This window comes from Artemia sp. Qi Xiang Cuo, chromosome 11, assembly GCF_049724085.1.
Source record: "Artemia sp. Qi Xiang Cuo chromosome 11, ASM4972408v1, whole genome shotgun sequence".
NCBI lineage: Eukaryota > Metazoa > Arthropoda > Branchiopoda > Anostraca > Artemiidae > Artemia > Artemia sp. Qi Xiang Cuo.
In genome coordinates this window covers 44,513,296-44,530,814 of record NC_142804.1, presented here as the reverse complement: position 1 = coordinate 44,530,814, position 17,519 = coordinate 44,513,296, and the positions used below count along the sequence as shown (strand labels likewise).

Sequence of the window (17,519 nt, the reverse complement as noted above, 5' to 3'; positions counted from 1 at the left end):
AAGTCTAGTTTATTGATATATAGCAGATCTCCAAGTTATTACCCATGGGTGAATAATTTAAGTAATGGTACATCAATGATTCCACGAAAGAGGAGTGTTAGATATTTGGGGATTATTATTGATGAAACTTTAAGTTTTGTAGATCATATTGATTGTGATGTCTATGAAACTTGCACGTAATGTTGGAATTATGCGTAAACTGGAAAATTTTCTCCCAACTAGTATATTAAGATTATTGTATTTTTCAATTGTACATCCATATCTATTATATTGTTCTTCAGTATGGTCGTCTACTTTTGGAACGCATCTTCTGCCCCTGCGTGTACTACAAAATTCGGCAATAAGGCTTTTGATTGGTAAGGATAATAGAGGATCATCTGTTCGTAATGAGTTTATGACGCTGAAGATTCTACCGGTATCGGGTCTTTTTAAATTTTATAAAACACAGTTCATGTTTAAGTATCTTTATGGTAGTGTTCCTGTTTGTTTTAAGGGAATGTTTGTGAATGGGGGTGATGTTCATGAGCATGGAACTAGAAATTTGGAAGAATTTCGAAGACCGATTCCGCAAGCGACAAGATCATTTTTTTCTATCCGTCATGCCGGTCCGAGTGCTTGGAATAGTCTACCAGTGGAACTTAAATGTGTGGATGACCTGCTGCTGTTCCGTAGTTTATTGAGATCGTATTGTTTAGTAATTTATTATTTTTAATGAATTGGCTAAAATAGGGGGGGGGGTACGTGATTATTGTCAAGTGGCTACGTATAGTATGTTAGTATTAGTTTTTTAGTTGGAGGGCAGAACTTGTATTTGTATTCATGTTAACTGAAAAGAGTTATTATTTTGGATCTTATTTTGTTATTATGATTTTTTATGCGTCTAGAAGGGATTACCCCCGCACAAGCTTGCTTCTGGGGGTATTTTGTTTGTTTGTTTTTTATGTATATTGTAAAATAAATCCCAGTTATAAATTGAAATTGAAAAAAAGAACTGAAAGAAATTAGTTTTGAAGATGTCTCTGGAACAAGCCGAAAGTTGACCCAAGTTATTAGAGCCGTTGAAGAAGTACAAGGTAAACTTATTACTGTTGAACGGATCATATGCGTAATCGTCAGCGTAATAGTTATTTTCTGTTATAGGGCTGGGTAGACAGGGCGTTTTTTTCCAGTGTTTTCTGACCCTAACGTGTGTTAATGGCTAGCCTGTTTTTTTTTTCTCATAGTGCATGGACGTTCATCAAAAAAAATTCGTTTTGCCAAACCATAAATCAGTATATTAAGGGAGATTGCGTGAACTTGAATCTCATTCAAGTAAGTAAGTGAACCTAAAAACCCTAAAAATGTTTGAATCCATTGTGATACAAAATTAATAATAGAAATAACAAAGGCTTTATTTAAAATAAACAAACAAATACATCAACTGCCACAGTTCAAGTTTTTGAAGGTTACACACCCGTAAAAAAATTCCTGATATTTATACCCCATAACAACTAAATAAATAAAACAAAAGAATTCAAAGAAAATAATGATAGAAATATTAAATGAAGAGAATGAAAATAAAATCAAGTATAAGTTCCCAGGGACTTCTTGCTGTCCGGTTCTAAGCCGGCTTAAGGGCTTCGGTGTAGACTTGAGAAAATGTGTTGGTCCCCGTCCCGCAATGGTATCCGTGACTCTTGCTTTTCCCGAGGCCAAAATAATTTCAATGATTTAAAGAATATAAAACTTGGAATGCTACGACGCTAAAAAATAACTATAGTATTGACATTTTGACTGACGAATTCAGACGATTTGAACTGCACTTATTAGGAATCAGATATCAGAAACTCATATCCCAGGGAAGTAGGAAGCATGAAACTCAATAATATAGAATTTATTCACTCAGGCAGGAAGGATGGGATGCCTAAACAGGGAGTAGGGCTCAAAATGAATAAGGAAGCTGCTAAGTCTTGTATAGGCTGGGAAGGTATTAATAATAGAACACTTATTGCTCATTTAATGACTAAAAAGATTAGGGTATCAGTTAAAGTAGTATATGCCCCTGTGGAACTGACTAACGGAGATACTTGTGACTCAGATGAATTTTACTTACAGTTTCAGGAGCAAATACAGAGGGTCCCAGGTAGAAATATGGTGTTTTTATTAGGAGATTATAACGTCCAGATCGGTAGAAATTGGGATAGATAGTATCCTAGCCTAGGTAAATTTTGTATCAGAAAAGAAAACAGTAATGGCTACAGACTGCTGAAATTGTATAGGTATAACAATCTAGTTATAACCAATACAGTGTTTGGTCATAAAATGGCCCATAAGTTAACGTAGTATTCTTGTGATGGTAAGAAAGCAAACCTTATTGATTATGTTATTGTAAACTGAAGACTGGCAGGATCAAGCTCCTGGATGAGAATTTGATATAAATTTTCCAGGAACAGTTGAATACTAAAGTAGAGATTTTAAAATTTCACAAGGTAGAAGATGGATGGAATGATTTTTGGAAACAATTTGTGAAGTTGCAACGCAGCTAAGAATATTAGTGAACAATTTTTATATTTAATAGAGAGGAGAAGGAGCTTGTACAAGAATTATCCGAGTAATAGATCATATGAAGACAAGGGGAATGTATAGAAAGTGGAGAAAGCATTAAAATATGAACTAAGGAGGTGTGAAGTGGAGGCCATGGATAAAATTGCCGAGGATCCGTAAGATGCAGCTAGGCGGCTAAATAGTAAAATATTGTACTGTCAAACTGAGAAGGAGTAGTCAATTTGGACTTGACTCAGTTAAAGATAGGAACGGGGCCCCAATTAGTGGTAAGGAAGGAGTTAAAGAGAGATGGGAAGAACATTTCAAGAATGTGCTAAACCAAGATAGAGTCGCACAACAAGACATAGAGTAAAATGAAAAAGTTGTGATACTTTGGATATGAAGGAAGATTTGTTTTGTGAGGAAGACTTAGCGACAGCACTATAAGGATTACAAAATAATATGGCCCCATGTGCTGATTGTGTGGTAAATGAGTTTCTTAAATACGGTGGCTCTGAGGTTAGAAATAACTTACTGAATATTATGAATGTGATTTTTGAAAAAGGGGAAAGTACCTAGTGATTTTAGGAAAACACTAATTAAACCACTGTATAAGAAAGGTGGTATGTAAAGAAAAGTGAAAGGTGATATGATATGTAAAAGGTGGCACTTAAGAATGAGTGTGGTAATTATCGAGGCATTAGCCTGGTCTCTGAAGGTAGCAAATTACTGAGTAATATGATACTTTTTTGACAGAGAGATGCTGTAGACAAAGTTATAAGAGAAGAACATTGCTATTTTAGAAAGGGTAGAGAGTGTTTTGACTGAATTTTCGCTCTTAAGTTAATAATTAAGAACTGCCTGAGTTATCAAACACCTTTGGTCCTCAGTTTTATAGATTACGAGCAATCTTTCGATTCTGTTGATAGAAGAGCTTCAGTAAAGGTTTTATCCTTATATGGTTTACCAGACAAATACATTAAAGTGATTAGTGCTATATTCGAGAATAACACTGCTGCGGTTAAGGTAGGAAATGATATTAGCAGCTAGTTTCGTATTAAATCAGGGGTTAAGCAGGGTTGTGTTATATCCCCCTTTATATGGATTATTTTGATAGACTATTTCTTAAGGAGCACAGGAAAAGCAATGGGAGAACACGAATGAAATGGGGAGAAAAAACTTTGCTGGACTAAGATTATGCAAATGACTTAAGCATCCTAGATGAAAGTGTGAGCAAAATTAATGAACTTTTGGAGGTTTTGCGAGTTCTGGGTGCTAGAATAGATTTGAAAATTAATGTTCAGAAGACTAAGTCACTAAGGCTAGGAATAAATGAAGATGAAAAGGTGACTGTGGGTGACGAAAAGATTGATCAGGTGGACAGCTTCGCTTACATTGGTAGTATTATTAATAAAGTCGGTGGGATTAGTGAAGATGTTAAAAGTAAAATAGCCAATGCTCAATGTGGTTTTTCACAGTTAAAACAAATTTTGAAGAATAGGGATTTAATTATACAAACCAAGATTAGAAAATTGGAAGCTACAGCGATGACAGTGGTCAACTAAGTTCCTGAAGCATGGGTGCTCCGAAATGCGGATGAAGATTTGCTAGGTGTTTTCCAGAGAAATTGCCTCAGGATTGTTCTGGGTACCCGGCTGACTGACTGTATTTTAAACAGTAGGCTCTACGAAAAGTGTAGCTCAATCCTGCTTTCTAGGGCTATAATGACAGAAAGGTTGATATGGCTAGAACACATTCTACGGATAACAGATTGCCGAAGATTTTCCTTTTCGGCCAACCGTCTAAGGATAAATGGAAAACAGGTTGTCCACGGTTGGGGTGAGAGGAAGTCATAAAAAAGATTTAAGGGAAACGGAAACTTCCTGGGAGGGTGTAAAGAGGGAGGTTTGGAATAGATTGGGATAGAAGAGGGCGTACGCAGCTGTATTGGCCTCGGGTGGCTTGGTACTGCGGTGAGTTATTTGGAGGATCAGTTGTAGTAGCTACTACTACTACTAGCAGCTCACTGCAACACTAAGCCATGGAGGACAACACAGCTACAACACACTCCTCCATCCTAATCTGTACGCAGCTTCCCTCTTTACATCCTCCCAAATAGTTCCCATTTCCCTTAAGTCTGTCTTTACGACATCTTTCCATCATATTCGGGGACGAATCGCTTTTCATTTGGCCCTAGACAGTTTGCCGACAAGGACAATCTTTGGCAATCCTTCATCCGCAGAACGTGTCCTAGCCTTCTCATCTTTCTCTCATTACAGTCTTAGAAAGCGGGGTTGAGCCACATTTTTCGTAAAGCTACTGCTTTAAATACGGTCAGTCAGCCGGGTACCCATACAATCTGTCGGCATTTTCTCTTAAAAACATCTAGCAAATCTTCGTTCGCTTTTTGAAGCGCCCATTCTTCAGAACCTTATTTGACATCTGTCATCAGTTTTTCTCTGGAAAACATCCAGCATTCTTTCTTCCGGTTTTTAAAGTGCCCACGCTTCAGAACCATGGAGAGAGAAGAGAGAGAGAGAAAGAGAGAGAGAAAGAAAGAGAGAGAGAGAGAGAGAGAGAGAGAGAGAGAGAGAGAGAGTCCGATTGTTTAAATAGAGATCCATAAATATGATTTTGTCTCAATATGTATATAGTGTCTCTATGTCTTGTCTGATGTTATCAGTTTAAATTAGACCTACTGAAGGAGCTAAAGAATCTCTACTGAATTTAGATTTCTTTTCTTTTTTAGAGTTAAATCAAGTTGAATCCCATCCGCATATCCGTCAGTACATGATAGACATAGGGACAACTGTCAAACAAATGATCCGAATTATCAACATCAGTGATAATCAAGTTGTTACTCTTCAGCTAATATCAGATTTCTCATATGCTTGGGGAGACCATATCAACCATTTTGTACCAAAAATGCAGACTTTGGCCAAGAAAGACCCGAATACTGTATCTCGATTGAGGGCTACGTTTCTTAAGCTCTCCAGTGCAATGGAACAGCCATTGCTTAGGTAAGAACACAACTGTACTCTGTTTTTGGGGACGGAGCAGTTATTTGAATAAATTGAAATTGAATGTTCTTCATATGGTTTCATAGGGTTTTGTCTAGCAAAGTAATGAGTTATCATAAGAAACAAATCAGCTAGTTAAGGCTACCGTTCTGTCATTGTGACCCTCTAATTTGTATTTTGTAATGCGACTGTTATTTTGTTATTCAAGACTGCAAAAAAAGACAAGAGGAAATTGGACACTGTCCACTTTTTTTTATTACATCCAAGTAAAGAAAGAAAGAAAACGAGTCATATTTAGTAAAGTATATATATACATACATATATAATAATTTACACTTTACTGCAAATGAAACTAACACACTGATATATGTGGGCGATTTATTTCGCGGCAGGCTTGTATTATACTGACTCTCATTATCGCTTTTATTCTAACAGCAGCCTCTTCTTGATGCTATGGCGTCACCAGAGGTTCAATATAACCACCTGGGAAAAATTAAAAAACCTTAAAGTTGTAACCTATTTCTATTGTTTCTGACTAAAAATTTCAGTATGCCAGTTTTAAGAAAAAAAAATACTATGTTGCCAATTTTGAGACCGGACCCCAACACGGCTACGCGGCAGGCTTGTAAATATTGATTCTCATTGTAGCTTGTCTTCTAACCGCAGACAATTTGAGCCTCTTCGTGGTGTCACGGGCTGGACCCCAGGACGGCTACCCGGTCGGCTTGTGCATGTTGTTTATCATTGTTGCTTATCTTTCAGCCGCGGACAATGTGAACTTCTTCTTGATATCATGGCATCGCCATAGGTTCGATACAACCACCCTGGGAAAAATGTGGCTTCTCCCTTAAAATTGCGACCTATTTAGACCATTTTTAAGGTCAGAAATTTTAATAAATAATTTCTGAGACCACACTGGATAATTATGACATGACGGAAGAATCGTAAAGAAGAGATAAACGAGTATAATAACAGCAAGTATAAAAACGAAGAGGGGTAAACAAACATTTCGGTCAAGTTTCCGCTTGACCATCTTCGATGCAAATAATAGAAAATACAAATAAAAAAATCCAGAAGATAAAATAAAAACAAAACCAGGAAACAAAGACAAAAAATAAAATAGGAAAGACCTTTTCAAAGCAACGGGAAAGGGTAACTCAATAAAAATACAATTCAGAATGGCATTTCAAAATCTCATTTTATGTATAGTATTCTTAAAGGGCAATCGCTCACCTGGTATGGTGTTATCAGAGATTCTTTCAGGTTGCAAAATATGATTTTTTCGATGGATTTGCACAGCTACGCGGCAGGCTTGTATATACTGTTTCTCTTTGTCGCTTTCCTTCTAACCGCAGACACTGTGAACTTCTTCATGATATCATGGCATCAGCATAGGTTCGATGCAGCCAAGGCCGTATCCAGGGGGGGGTAGGGGGTTTGAACCCCCTCCCCGAAATATTTGGTTGACTCGTGAAAGCGTATAAGAAATGGATGTAAACAAATTTTGTATTTGTTTTTTAGGTCCTTTTTGTGTAACCCCCCGAAAAAAATCTTCGAGTTAACCCCCCCCCCCCCCCTCCGAAACAAAATCCTGGGTACGGCCTTGGATGCAGCCACCCTGGTAAAAATACGAAATCTCCCTTGAAGTTGTCACCTACTCAGACCGTTCTTGTTGCCAGACATGTAAATTTGTGTTAAGAAAAAAAAAACTCTGTAACCGATTTCGAGGAATAATCTATAATCACATTTATTGTATTTATTGTCAATGATTGTGAAGTTATAAATCATAGCTTTTATAAGATTTTTGTTCTCCTTTTAGGCGATTGACACTTTTCGTGTTTATTTTACTTACTTCTTTGCTGTGCACAGACAAACTAACGCGTTCCTTCATTAAATCATATTTTTGATTTGTCAGATATTCTTCAAGTACTGTCTCAATTAAATTAGCACTTTTAATTATATCTTCCGGTAATTCGATTTCATTAAGTCATTTTTGGGAGTATTTCCATTTCCAGGTCCAGGTTGTACTTTGCGAATGCTTCCTATTCTGGATTGACCTGTCGTAAATTACCTCCAGAAACCAGAATTTTCCCAACAAATGGAAAGTTTCGATTTGTAATGGACTGCAAGAATTGATCCATACTTTGTTTAATTCTTCAATTAATTTAAACACTTGAAATTATATCTTCCGAAAATTTGATTTCATTTAAGTCATTTTTGGGAATATTTCTTTTTCCCAGGTCTTTGCAAATGCTACCTGTTCCGGATCGACCAGCATATTTTTTTCCCAGGAAAAATATTTGAAATACTTCCAGAGATTACTTTTTTTTATTAATAATATAGTGTTTCGTTGCAGTTGCTTCGGGGTTCAGCTGGTAAAGGCTTTCGTAAAGCACCTCCAGAAACCAAAATTTCCCAACAAATTGAAATTTTCTGATTTTTAATGTACTACAACAGCTGATCGATATTTTTTTCAATTCCTCAGTTAAATTGTCGCCTTAAATTATATCTTCCTGTGATTTGAGTTTATTTAGGTCATTTTTAAGAATATTTCTATTTCCCAGATCCAGGATATACTTTGCAAATGCTATCGTTCAAGATCGAATTGAATTTTTTTTTCTAAGGAAAAATATTTGAAATACTTGCAAGGAAGACCTTTTTTATTAGCAAATTAAGTATTTCACTGTGGCTGCTTCGGGGTTCAACTGGTAAAGGCTTTCGTAAAGCACCTTAAGAAACCAAAATTCTCCCAACAAATGGCATTTTTCGATTTGTAATGTATTGCAACAGCTAATCGATATTTTGTTCCATTCCTCAATTAAATTGACACTTTAAATTATATCTTCCGACAATTTGATTCCATTTAAGTCGTTTTTGGGAATATTTCCATTTCCCTAGTCCAGGATCTACTTTGCAAATGCTTTCTGTTCAGGATTGGCCTGCGTATTTTTTTCTATGGAAAAATATTGGAAATACTTCAAAGATTTTTTTTTTTTATTAATAATATAAGTGTTTCACAGTGGCTGCTTCGGAGTTTAACTGGTAAAGCCTGTAGTAAATTACCTCCAGAAACCAGAAATTTTCCCACCAAATGGCAAGTTTGGATTCGCAATTGACCGCAGCAACTGATCAATATTTTGTGAGCCAAACTTGGGTAACATCGGTGCTCCGTTAATTAGGAAAACGTCAACTTGAGCTATTTCTAAAGTTTTGTTTGAACCAGGTCTTAGGCTAGAAATAGAATATGAGTCTGAAAGCGGCATTTTCAAGCCAAGTGTGTTGTAAGTCCAAATGGCAATACAGTCAATTCTTTTCCTACAAGCCATAAGTCATACATTTTACTTTGCGGTTTTTTCTACACAGAATCTGATACAAGGTGTTATAAAGAAATGTTTTACCGGTACCGCCTAGTCTATGTGTGAAAAAACATTTTTCCCAACATAATTAGGATTGTTGACTCCCTGCAAAATATTATCTACAATTTCAAGCTGTTTTCCTTGTAGATGTCAATACATACTATCTCGAATGGCAACTGACTCACTAGGTTTTAGAAATTCTAAGTTTCGGTCATTTTTGTAGGTCTCAATGTTGTCTACTCCATATTGCTCCACCCAAAAGCTAAAATTTCTACCGTCTACTGCTGTCGTATTTACCTTGGATGCAGTAATACGATAAGCACGCTTTATTACAGTATCTTCAGAAATATTAATTCGTCGCGTTTGCCGAATAAAGTCCTCTGCCAGTTGATTTTTGAATCTTTCTTAAAGATCTTTCGGATCTGCAGAATTCCGGAAAATAAGAATCTATGTGTAGAATATTCGTATTACAAAAGGCATTTTGGACAGTCTCTATTCTTCTAGGACATCAAACCACAGTTTATAGTCGAATTCAAGGCCGTTAATTAGACATACTTGTTTGTATGTGGAATAAAGAATGCGATTAACAGTTTTGAAATGTTCAAAACTTGTTGCATTCTTCACATAATAGAGAAGTACTTGCAAATAGAAGCTCCTGGATGAGCTACAAAATTTACATTGTAAATTCAACCAATGACACAAATCGACAGATTCATGATTTCCATGTGCTCGTTTTTTTCTTTCCATTTAAAGTATTTGGACATTTCCTAATAATACAGAAATTCCTGGTTTTTCATACGTTTCAACGCCTTGTGTCGAAAATATGCTTATAAAATTGAGCCTTGTTGTCCTATATCTATTAAATCATCTTGGGCTTGGCTGATATCTTGCATTCGGTATTATCCTTGTATATGAATATTTAAAAGTTGACCGACATGACTTTTTTTGTATCGTTACTAAATAGTTGCCAGCATGCTTCAGTTGGTGCAATGCAGCGTCCTTCCACATAGGTGCCTGCTTCATTGTAAACCAAGCACCATTGGTTTTCGAAAATTTTTATTGAAGCACAATCGTGTCTTTTGTAGATGAATTTATATAAATACTTTACAGGACCTATACTGCCAACTTATTTGACATTGATGTGACATTGAATTTTTTTAGCATATAAGAATTATATGGGGTGACATGGTAATTATCGCCAGTAACTCAGTGACTATTGGAGTCTCTTCGATAAACAGCACGGTTATGTGAAAATTCATCTTTGTTCATTTCGTCTAATTTAGGATCATGGCGATGCCGATACTGTAGTTTTTCATCATCTGCTAGAACTGTAACTGTATTGCATTGGAAAACGGAAGTGACATGGATAAAACAAAAAAAAACAAAAAAGCATTATTTTTAGGCGGAAATTCTTCTTCCACAACAAGGTGATTGGCTAGTGCTCTTTTAATATTCAAAAGTGATTAGAGGGGAACTAACCCCCCTCACACGTCCACCAATTCCCCAAACACATCCAATTAAATTTTGAGATAGCCATTATGTTCAGCGCAGTTAAAAGGTCCGGACATTATGTTTTTGAAGATGACAGAACTGTAACTGTATTGCATTGGAAAACGGAAATGATATGGATAAAACAAAAAAAAAAAACAACAAAAAAGGATTATTTTTAGGCGGAAATTCTTCTTCCACAACAAGGTGATTGGAAGTGCTAGAGTTTATGTCTTCACTTTGTTTACAAGTATCTAAATCTGGTTATTGGAATACGTCATTTCCCATTTCTAGAGCAATTCGAATCACATAATTTTTTTGTTTTTTTTAAACCAGTATTGTTTTTTCAAAACAGGGATTTTCAATCAATGTTTATCTGACACTGCAATTTTTCATTTTTATTGATCACACAACTTGCATTTGGATTTAACTTCGCACATGGATAATGAATCATCCACTTTAAGTCTAATTCTCATAGTATAAGATCCTCGATATTTGGAATTTCAGCCGATACAAGATCATCAATTTCGACAGAGTCACGTATTTGATCATAAAGAGTCATGATCAATACCAAATTAATGTGTGGCTATCCGTGTATTTGAAATTCAACCGTATACACATATGCTGTCACCATTTCAAATATCAGTCTTTTATCAATGTCATTGATTAGTTCCTCAAATTTTAATTCCGCGATTTGAGCAACGAGATCGGGACGATATTGAGTGGACTGTTCTATGATAAATTCATTACCATCGGTAACAACAGGTGCTGTTTCTTTAATTTTAGCCCAATCATGATTATAAGTCATAGTATAAAAGAATCTGGGGGTTCAAGGCAACGAAAAATAGCCAAGGCATATTTGAGCTGTTTAGAACAGTAGCGTGTTGATCTGATGAATGATGATGGGAGTATTACTTTTACACCAACGATTGCATTCTGTTTCGAAGCTAAGTCGTTGAAAAATCGTTTAACAGCTACACAATTTTTGACCATAATAGTTTTCTAATTCAATTTTATCCTTTGAATGCAATAACGCGCAACACGAATATCTGTATTGACAAGATAATGTTGAAAGAGTTTTCCACCGAAATGCAAAGCATTAAAACCAATCTGACTCAGATTGGGTGCTGTAGCTTGCAGAGAAAAGCATTTGGCATATTCAGGTCAAAAAGCGATACGGTACATCATTAATATCATTCATTCAAGCCGTGTTAGATGTGGACGACTTGCATAAGGTGTTTAAAGTGGCATACCCACGGTTCATTTTGACGTTCTAGCTGGATAAAAGATTGGGTAGGTAAAGGACCCCAGACAATGGTCGGCGTTTTGTTAACTACTTAAAAAAACTTTCCAAAAAAGAAGTTTTTCAAAGAAAAGTAAAGGCCGTATTCAATTTAAGATTAACGGAACTAAAAACCTGTAATAATTGAAACAGTCAACGACCAAAAATTATTACTAAAGAATGAATGAAACCCAAAGCGAACAGAAATCAAATAAACAATCATAGCAAAAAAAAATACAAAATGTACTAGTATAACTGAATAAATAAATCTTAAAATAAGAGAAACTCGTTAGTTTTACAGTTAGGTAAAGGAGAAGTTGCCAAACTCTTGTTTGTAGTGAAACTATATTTGTTTTGAACAGTCTTGGAAAGAACTAATAAAATTAAACTTAATATTTGATATATAATGATATTGATTGTTGAAAGCTCATTAGTTCAAAATTTAATTTTGCTTTAATTTTTATTTTCAATGTTGTAATAAGTACAAAAGAAAATATTTGTAATACAGTTCATTTTTTGTAAAGCGCCAATGACGCAGTAGGTTTTAGACTTTTACAGCACAGGAAGGAGGCAGTACCCCAACTCTTCTTACTGTAAAATACCCCCAACGTTAAATCCCCGCCCCGTGAAAAATTCCCCGTGCTAATCCCCCCGGAAAACTCCGTCTGATAATTCCCTTGGAAAAATCCCCCTCTATTATATGCACAACTGAGCAGCCACATAGAAATTACTACAAATAAAATAATGAAAAAATAGTGAATTTGGTATGTTCTACCAATATACCAAAATCGGCCCATGGTTTGGGCCATGGAGGGCCAGGGGTCAGCTCCCATAAGTTTTGGAATAAAATATCTTTAATAATTTTGGGGGTGTGGCGACGGAGTGCCAGGGGTCAGCTCCCATAAGTTTTGGAATAAAATATCGTTTTTTTTTTGTTTGGGGGGGGGGGGGTCGGGTCATGGATGACCAGGGGTTAGCTCCCGTAAGTTTGGAATAAAATACCGTTAATAAATTTTTTTAAGCGGATGTCGGGCCATAGAGGGCCGGGGGTCAGCTCCCATAAATTTTGGAATAAAATATTGTTTATATTTTTTATTGGAGGGGGAGAGTCGGGCCATGGAGGGCCAGGGGTGAGCTCCCATAAGTTTTGGAATAAAATGTCATTAATAAGTTTTTCTCAGTAGGGGAAGGAATGCTTATCTGATCTTTGAAACTATTTTTAAAACCCTTCTATTAAAAACTTTATATGCCCCTGTCATACCTACAACCCCTGCCCCCGTGTTCTAGGGGGTTGTATCGACCCTTGAGTTTCTGTTATTTAGTCTTTAGATTATTTTAACTGCTCAATATGAGTAATACAAATGTAATACAACTGTAGGGTTACTACAACTGTAGTAAACCTAAGCGGGGTTTTCGGCTACGGTGATTCCAATGGTACAGTCCTCACTTCGATTTGGCATCTTTTTTGGGACATTTTCAGCTCATTTTTGAAACTTCAACAAATTTGTTTCGCAACGCACTTTTATCAATGAGATCTATTGAAGTAGGCCCAGAAGCAATAGTAATAATGTAAGTAGTAGTTGTAGTAACTCATTTTTGGGCTACTACTATTATTGAATAATACTTGTAGTAGTAGCAGTAGTAGTAATAACAATAGTAGTAGCAGCAACAGTAAGCCTGAAAGTTTCAATTTAATGCCCCGAGTTGTTCCTGGGATATAGCTTATTCGTCCTTTTTACAACCTGCATGCATGTAATGTGCTTTGATTTTGTTCAAACTCCACTCAACAATCCCTAACAGTTTCCCCTTAATAGAAATAGCCTTTTTCGAGGCCCAGGATCAAACGTGCCTCTATTCAAAAAAACAAAACCTACATGTAACTAATGGATAACTTAAACAACTTTCAGCCATTACCCCAAGGCTTATGGAGGCATGCCATCCCCGGAGATATCGGAGTTATTGGATTTTACACCCATTTTGAACAAAATGGTTATCTTAAAAAAAATTCAGGTGTATTTAGGGGAGAGCTGGTAAAAGAGGCTTGACAAGACAAAATAAAACAGACAAAATAGACCTAACAAAATAAAATTATATTTTTATTCCAAAAAATCGCGTATAACCTTGGTCAGCGTATTTCAAAATACCATTTAAGCCTCAGCTAAAAGAAGCTGAAGGTTGCACTTTTAATCTACTGTATTAATTTAATCCATTGGTCGTCTGATTGTTGTAATATATCGAAATATTAATTTTTCGGGTTTTGAATTTTCCATCCATATGTTTTTATCCAAAGTATACTAAAGAATTCTTAGATAAATCAAAATACTTAATATTTTGCGGCAATGCAGTGGATAAGGCCGTGTCTTTGGATTAAGGGTTTACAGTTTCAATTCCGCGTGAGTCAAGGAGAGCCAAGTGAATTAACTTCAATTTCAATTTTTTGTTTGTATTTTTTCGTATAATTTGTAAGGGGATTTTTCTGACATCAAGGAGGCACACTTGTGCCTCTATAAAGAGGCGACCCACCACAATGTTAAGCGATTTCAGGTCCTAGAGGTCGCAGAGAGACGGCGGTAATCGCATTTTGTAGCCCAAGCTCAAACTAAGAAACTTGCAAAATTTAATCCTCCTCTGACTTTATCTTCATGGGGTAAACTGGGCCGGAATTTTCGACCCTCCCACCATAGCCCCCCTTTAACGTTGTCCGATTGGGCTGAAATTTAGAAGTTAAGCTTTCCTAGGGCCCGGGAGCTTATCCTCGAAATTTCAGCTCAATCCGTTTCAAAAAACCTGTTTCCAAAAAACTCAATCTGTTTTCAAAAAACCAAATATAGCCACTTAAAATTCATTTCTTTTTTTTTCTTAGCCACGCCTACAGGCCACAGTTGGTAACGGATCCGGTTGAATGAGGACTCATTTGAAGCAGAATTCGACCTGTTAGGGCCTTTTGATATTTTCAGACCGAAAAAATTATCCACCGAATTTATATTTACGAAAAACCTTCTTTTCCTATATTAGCCCATGTTAATTTTTCCGACCACAACCCCCCTTTAACGTTGTCTGATCGGGCTGAAATTTAGAGGATAATCTTTCCTGGGGCCTGGGAGCTTATCCTCGAACTTTCAGCTCAATCTGATCACTCCTTCCCTGTTTTCCAAAAACCAAATATCAAGTTTTTTGGGAATTTGCTTGCGTCGAAAATAGCTTCCATATACTAAAAAACAATTACTGTTGTGTCTGTATAGTCTAGCGGTTACATTTCAGCCTTTCAGGCGGAAAACTCGGGTTCGATTCACCATCAGAACAATTTTTTTAATACTGAATTCAAACTTTAAAAAGAAACTCAGTTTCTTTTTTAAATTATTTGAAAAAAATTACGTTTTCTAAAGAGTTAAAGAGGCTGAGTTACAAGGAGCAATAATAAGTAATAAACTGTACAAAAACGTGCAGAAATTATTTGAAAAAAACTACGTTTTCTAAAAGAGTTAAAGAGGCTGAGTTACAAGGTCAAACCTTAAAACGTACAGGGATTAGGAGGCACAGTTGGGGGGCTGCCGCCCCCAAACCCCCGCTTTCGCAGCCTTTAAATAAAAAAAAAGTTTTTTAAACTGAAAATAAGGAGCGACATTAAATCTTAAAACGAACAGAAATTATTCCGTATATGAAAGAGGCTGTGCCCTCCTCAACGCCTCGCTCTTTACGCTAAGGTTTGACGTTCTCACAACTCTTTTTTTAAACAATAAAAACTTTAGCGTAAAGAGCGAGGCGTTGAGGAGGGCACAGCCTCTTTCATATACGGAATAATTTCTGTTCGTTTTAAGATTTAATGTCGCTCCTTACTTTCAGTTTAAAAAACTTTTTTTATTTAAAGGCTGCGAAAGCGGGGGTTTGGGGGGCGGCAGCCCCCCAACTGTGCCTCCTAATCCCTGTACGTTTTAAGGTTTGACCTTGTAACTCAGCCTCTTTAACTCTTTAGAAAACGTAGTTTTTTTCAAATCATAAATAAATAAAACGCAAGTTTTTGTACACTATAATGTAAACTTTTCGATTTTAGTTTCTCCACATTTGACCGGAAATTTAAGGCACATATCAAATAATCGTGGTAAAGAACTATTGTAAGTTCAAATATTTTAATATTTCCTCGATTAGACGTGTATTTTTTTTTATTGTAAATATACAGGTATATTTGCAATCGTAATTATAACGTGCAAAGGCTTTTATTTTACAATTTAAATTCTTAACCATACATTCAGCAAGCCCTTATGTTTCATGAATAATTGGTTAAAACGGTACTTCTGAATTGAAGGGAGTATTTTAAACTGTATATTTTGCAGAATAAACCAAGCACAAAGTGAAGATATGGTGTCTGTTTCGACCCTTTATTCCAAAGAGCTTGAAGGACTTGTAAGGAAGGTTTTGTATGTCATTCCTGAGACGATGATATTTCTACTTGAAGAAATTATAAAACTTCAAACAGACTTGAAGGAGCTACCAACGAGAATTGACCGTGAACATCACAGGGATTTTGCTCAGCTTGATGAAAGATTTAAGGGAAGATTATTTTCAAGCCCATGATCTTTAGAATCTATTAAAAATATTTTGTTCGCCTATATTCTTACATTTAACTCTATAATACTATATTTATGCCTTACTGAAAATGATGCGTAATTCAAGCAGTGTCGTTGCCATCCAGATAATATACTTTTTTAATGTATTTATGTTCAGATTATTCCCCAATTTACATGAGATTATTCACTGGTTTGAATATTCACAGATTTGAGAATCAATCATGTTACAATGTCATTTAAAAACTAAAAATTCTTTGCGACGAATTTTCCCATAGTAAACTTTGCTATGGTTGACTGGCTCTAGACGAAATCAACACTACGGAATTGATTTTGGTTTGTCCTTTCTCATATTTTATCACTATCATCGGCAACTACGTTATTTTCAGAATAAAATTTTTGCGTTTCTCTGTAATTAGTTAAGTGCATGTTAATTTTTCAGTTTTTATTTGCTCCGTTAATTATTTGGTTAAAAAAGTTGTATCAAACAGTTCGTGGTAACGAACTGTAAGTAAAGAGCGACCCGGCTCAATGGTAACCGAAACTCTAAAAAACGGAATTTTGGTACCAATAGATACATCAAAAGAATCAGATTTTAATTTTGATTTCCAATATATAAGTTTCATTAAGTTTAATTTTACCTATCAAAAGTTACGCGCCTGAGAAAATTTGGCTGATTTTCGAAAAAAGGGGGAAATACCTCCTAAAAGTTATAGAACGTTAATGAAAATCACATCATCATATTCAGCGTATCAGAGAACCCCACTGTAGAGGTTTCAAGCTCCTATCTACAAAAATGTGGAATTTGCCATTTTTTGCCAGAAGAAAGATCACGGATGCGTGTTTATTTGTTTGTTTGTTTTTTGTTTTTTTCCCCAGGAGTGATCGTATTGACCCAGTGGTCCTAGAATATCGTGGGAGAGCTCACTGGAACGGAAATTAAAAGTTCTAGTGCCCTTTTTAAGTGACCAAAAAAAATGGAGGGCAACCAGGCCCCCTCCCACGCTCATTTTTTTCCCAAAATCACCGGATCAAAATTTTGAAATAACCATTTTGTTCAGCATTGTCGAAAATATGATAACTATGTCTTTTAGGATGACTTAATCCCTCGAAGCCCCCGGGAGGAGGGCTGAAAGTTATGAACTTTACCCAATATAGGGACCCGGCTCAATGGTAACCGAAACTCTAGAAAACGGTATTTTGATACAAATAGATACATCAAAAGAATCGGATTTTAATGCTGATTTCAAATATATAAGTTTCATCAAGTTTAATTCTACCCATCAAA

The 17,519-nt window shown here is 35.9% G+C and overlaps 1 protein-coding gene across 1 annotated transcript in view; it reads left to right on the top strand.

The window, feature by feature from the left end:
* Positions 1-16,241, top strand: part of LOC148947017 (WASH complex subunit 5-like) — a 17,949-nt gene extending 1,708 nt beyond the window's left edge. The window contains exons 2-4 of the mRNA XM_089096489.1: positions 990-1,073; positions 5,273-5,543; positions 16,001-16,241. Coding sequence (XP_088952615.1) covers positions 990-1,073; positions 5,273-5,543; positions 16,001-16,241 — 596 coding nt within the window. The remainder of the gene's footprint in view (positions 1-989; positions 1,074-5,272; positions 5,544-16,000) is intronic.
* The last annotated feature ends 1,278 nt before the right edge of the window (positions 16,242-17,519 follow it).